General features: G+C 39.0%; 1 protein-coding gene across 1 annotated transcript; it reads left to right on the forward strand.

Annotated features, from left to right (window-relative positions):
* Window positions 1-372: 372 nt before the first annotated feature.
* LOC122312796 lies at window positions 373-3,675 on the forward strand. The gene is made up of 4 exons (XM_043127447.1): window positions 373-1,317; window positions 1,609-2,142; window positions 2,446-2,885; window positions 3,045-3,675. The coding sequence occupies exons 1-4, from the start codon at window positions 373-375 to the stop codon at window positions 3,673-3,675; spliced, it is 2,550 nt and encodes an 849-aa protein (XP_042983381.1).
* Window positions 3,676-4,008: the final 333 nt, after the last annotated feature.

Raw genomic sequence — 4,008 nt, forward strand, 5'->3', positions numbered from 1 at the left:
GACGATGGTGGTAAGATATGGGTATGTTGAAGGGATGACTTGAATATGGATTTGGTTAGCATTACTAACCAATCGATTACTTGTCTGTTTTCAAGAGATGGAAGTATGGTTTTATCAACATTTATATATGCTAAATGTCTTATGGTGGATCGGAGGCAACTTTGGGATCATCTGTGCAGTTTTTCTTGTCCTAATATCCCGTGGATGGTGTGTGGCGATTTTAATATTATTAGAGCTAATGATGAACGTGCATGTGGGCTCCCAAGATCAAGAAGTGCTATGAATGAATTTAACCTTTGTATTAATTCTTGTGGCTTGTTGGATTGGAAAATTGAAGGGAAGCAATTCTCTTGGTGTAATGGGCAGCAAGGTATGGCGAGGAGTTGGGCTAAGCTTGATCGAATGCTTGTCAATAATGAATTTGCGTTAAAATTCGGGACTGCCTCAGCTCATTTTTTGGAGAGAAGAACTTCTGATAATGCCCCTCTCTTGGTACAATTTGCAGAGGACTATACTAGGTATGGTCCGATGCCTTTTCATTTTCAAAATATGTGGGTAGCTCATGAAGAATTCCTTAAGATTATGGAGAGTTCTTGGAAAGAACTGTTTCCTGGAAATGGATTATTGGTATTGGCCGGAAAATTAAAGAGATTGAAAGTGACATTAAAAAGATGGAATAAAGAGGTTTTTGGTAGAATGGAGGGGACAATTAGAGAATTAGAAGAAAGAGTGGAGGTGCTAGATGTTGAGCTTCAAAACCAATACACGAGGAAGCTTGAATGTGATTTTCTTAAAGCTAGTAATGAGCTGGATCAGTGGGTACAAAGGGAGGACACTCGATTACGGCAGCAGGCTAAACAAAGATGGATGGAGGAAGGTGATCAGAACACAAAGTACTTTCATGTCGTAATTGCACAAAGAAGGCGAAATGCTATGGTGAAGAACATGAAACTTTCTGGTGGTAGGCTTCTTGAGTCACCTGTAGAAATACATGAAGAAGCTACAAGGTATTTTGAAAGGTTTTTGTCTGAAGAAGAGAATTTGGAGTTGCCTGATTTATCTACATTAATTAGCTCTGTGGTGGGTGAAAATGAGGAAAGGTGCCTGAGGAAGCCACCATCAGATCAGGAGATTTATGAAGCATTACTTTCTATTCCAAAGGATTCAAGTCTGGGGCCAGATGGTTTCAGTTCGCAATTTTATTTGACATGCTGGGAGATAGTTCGCATGGAAGTCAGCAATGCAGTTATGGAATTTTTTCAACGTATGGAATTACCAAGATTTTATACAGCGTCTTTTATTGTTTTGATCCCAAAGGTGAAGGATCCTACAAGTTTTGATAAATTTCGGCCGATTAGTTTGTGTAACGTGATCTATAAAGTGTTTGCAAAATTGATTGTGAATAGATTAGCAACGGTGCTGGATAGAATGATATCGCCGGAGCAGGGGGCGTTTGTAAAAGGTCGAAGTATTTTTCAAAACATTTCCCTTTCTCAGGAAATGTTAAAATTATTACATCGGAATGCATGGGGTGGAAATGTCTTTATAAAAATTGATATGTCAAAAGCGTATGATAGGGTAAATTGGAAGTTCTTAATGCATGTGTAGTCTAGCTTTGGAGTGCCGGGAGATTTTTCTGATTTGATTAAAAATTGTGTTACAACGCTGTGGTTTTCGATAATGTTGAATGAGACCTTTAAAGGTTTTTTCAAGTCAAAGAGAGGGCTTAGACAGGGGGATCCGCTTTCGCCATATTTATTTATAATTATGGAGGAGGTTCTCTCAAAGATGATAAAAGGAAAAGTGGCTGAAAAGAAGATACAGCTGTTCTCTCATCCGGTAAATTCTCCGGTGGTCTCTCATCTTCTATACGCTGATGACATAGTTTTGTTTACCAATGCTTCCAAAGGAACGATTCGATGTTTGATGAATGTGTTCAAACAGTATGAGAGATGGACGGGTCAGAAAGTTAATTATGAGAAGTCAGCGATTTATTATTCTAAGAAGATATCAAATCAGCGTATTAATGATATTCGGAGGGTGACTGGTTTTGTGCAATGTGAGTTCCCTTGTAAATATTTGGGAGCTCCAATTGTAGATGGAAGACTGAAAGCCAGGCATTTAGACTATTTAGTGGCGAAGGTTCAAAACAAATTGGAAGGATGGAAGAGCCGACTCTTGTCACAAGGAGGTAGGCTCATCCTTTTGACACATGTGTTATCAAGTATGCCGATTCACCTGTTATCAGTAATTCAAATGCCAGCATCTGTGATTAAGGAGCTAAATAGTTTATTTTCTTGTTTTTTCTGGGGAGATAAAAATGGTAAAGTTAAAAGAAGATGGAAGATATGGAATCATATGTGTGGTTCGGTGGAGGAGGGAGGGATTGGTGTCAGGAAGTTGGGGGAAGTGCAAAGATCTTTGTTTCATAAATTTGGGTGGTAGCTGTTGACTGAGGACAGTTTATGGGCAAATTTCTTTCGGGCTAAATATGTGAAGAATAAACAAATGTGTTTGTGGTTGGGGAGAAGATCAGGTTCCAATTTTTGGCGTAAAGTTGTGGAGGGAATTCCTTTTATCATAGGAAACTCAAAGTGGAAGGTGCATGAGGGGGACCTGTCATTTTGGTATGATAAGTTCCTAGATGAAGGCATGTTATGTGATCTTATACAACAAGTAGAATATCCTGATATTAGAATTAGAGAGTTGGTGATTAATGATCTATGGGACATTGGCAGGTTGCAAGATATGATTGGTAATCGGTTGGGGACGGATGTTATGGAGACTATTGGGAAGTTGAAAAATAAGAAGGATGTGTTAATTTGGCTTCCAAATAAAAATGGTCTTTTCTCAATAAAATCAGCATGGGATATCCTTCGAGTTAAGTTAGTAAGGAATGAGTCGTATCGATGGGTGTGGAAAAAAGTCTACCAAAAAAAATGTCTCTATGTATGTGGAAGGCAATGTTTGGATACCTTAGTGTAGATGAGAAAATAAAAAAAGGTTGGTATAGCGCTAGCCTCATGCTGTAATTGCTGTAACAGGGGTCAAGTTGAAGACTTGGATCATGTGCTTGGAAGTGGGCAGTTTGCAAGGTCTGTGTGGTGCAGGGTATCGGCTGAATTAGACATTCTGTTTGTGCCTCAGCAACGGTGGAGAGAAAGGGTATATGCCTGGTTTAGTCGAGCATCAAGACAGTCTCAACTGGGGATGCTGCTGGGTTTAGTACCTGTTATTGTGACATGGAGGCTGTGGAAAAGGAGATGTACAGCTCGGATGGAAGGAAAACATGAGAAGTTGGAGGTGGTTTGGAGATCTGTGATGTACTGGATAAGGTATGTTCTTAAGAAAATAGGAACTGTAAAAAAATTGTCAAAGAGGGATATAGATATTTTGAAGAAATTGAATGTTAATATTGTGGAAAAACAGAGAAGAGCGCCGAGAATTGTGAAGTGGGCTACGCCTAGTCTGGGAAGATTTAAGCTAAATATAGATGGCAATAATTTAGGTAATCCTGGAGAAGGAGGTGGTGGTGGTATATTGAGAGATAATACTGGTATGTTGAGGTTTGCTTTTACAGAGTACTTTGGTCATTGTACTAATAATGAAGCCAAACTCAGAGGGGTATTAGAGGGTCTGTTATTATGCAAACAGTTATGTTGCCCAGATGACTAACACAAGAGGGGGGGTGAATTGAGTTGTATTAAAAAAATAACAATTATAAATCAAATATATAATATAAAATATAAACAAAATATGAAATAACAATAAATATAAAGAGTAAGGGTAAGAGAAAAACAAACTCAGTATGTTAACGAGATTCGGCCCCACTGCCTACGTCCTCGCCTCAAGCTACCCCTTGAGGATTCCCAAATTCACTATTCAACCTCCTTCAGGTGGAGATAGTAACCTATTACACCTTTGAACAACACCGCTACAAAGGATCCGTGTAGAAAACCCTCTACACTTGCAATCACCTTACACGTGGTGATTCAACTATTCCCCGTG

This window comes from Carya illinoinensis, chromosome 6 (assembly GCF_018687715.1).
Source record: "Carya illinoinensis cultivar Pawnee chromosome 6, C.illinoinensisPawnee_v1, whole genome shotgun sequence".
NCBI classification, from domain to species: domain Eukaryota; kingdom Viridiplantae; phylum Streptophyta; class Magnoliopsida; order Fagales; family Juglandaceae; genus Carya; species Carya illinoinensis.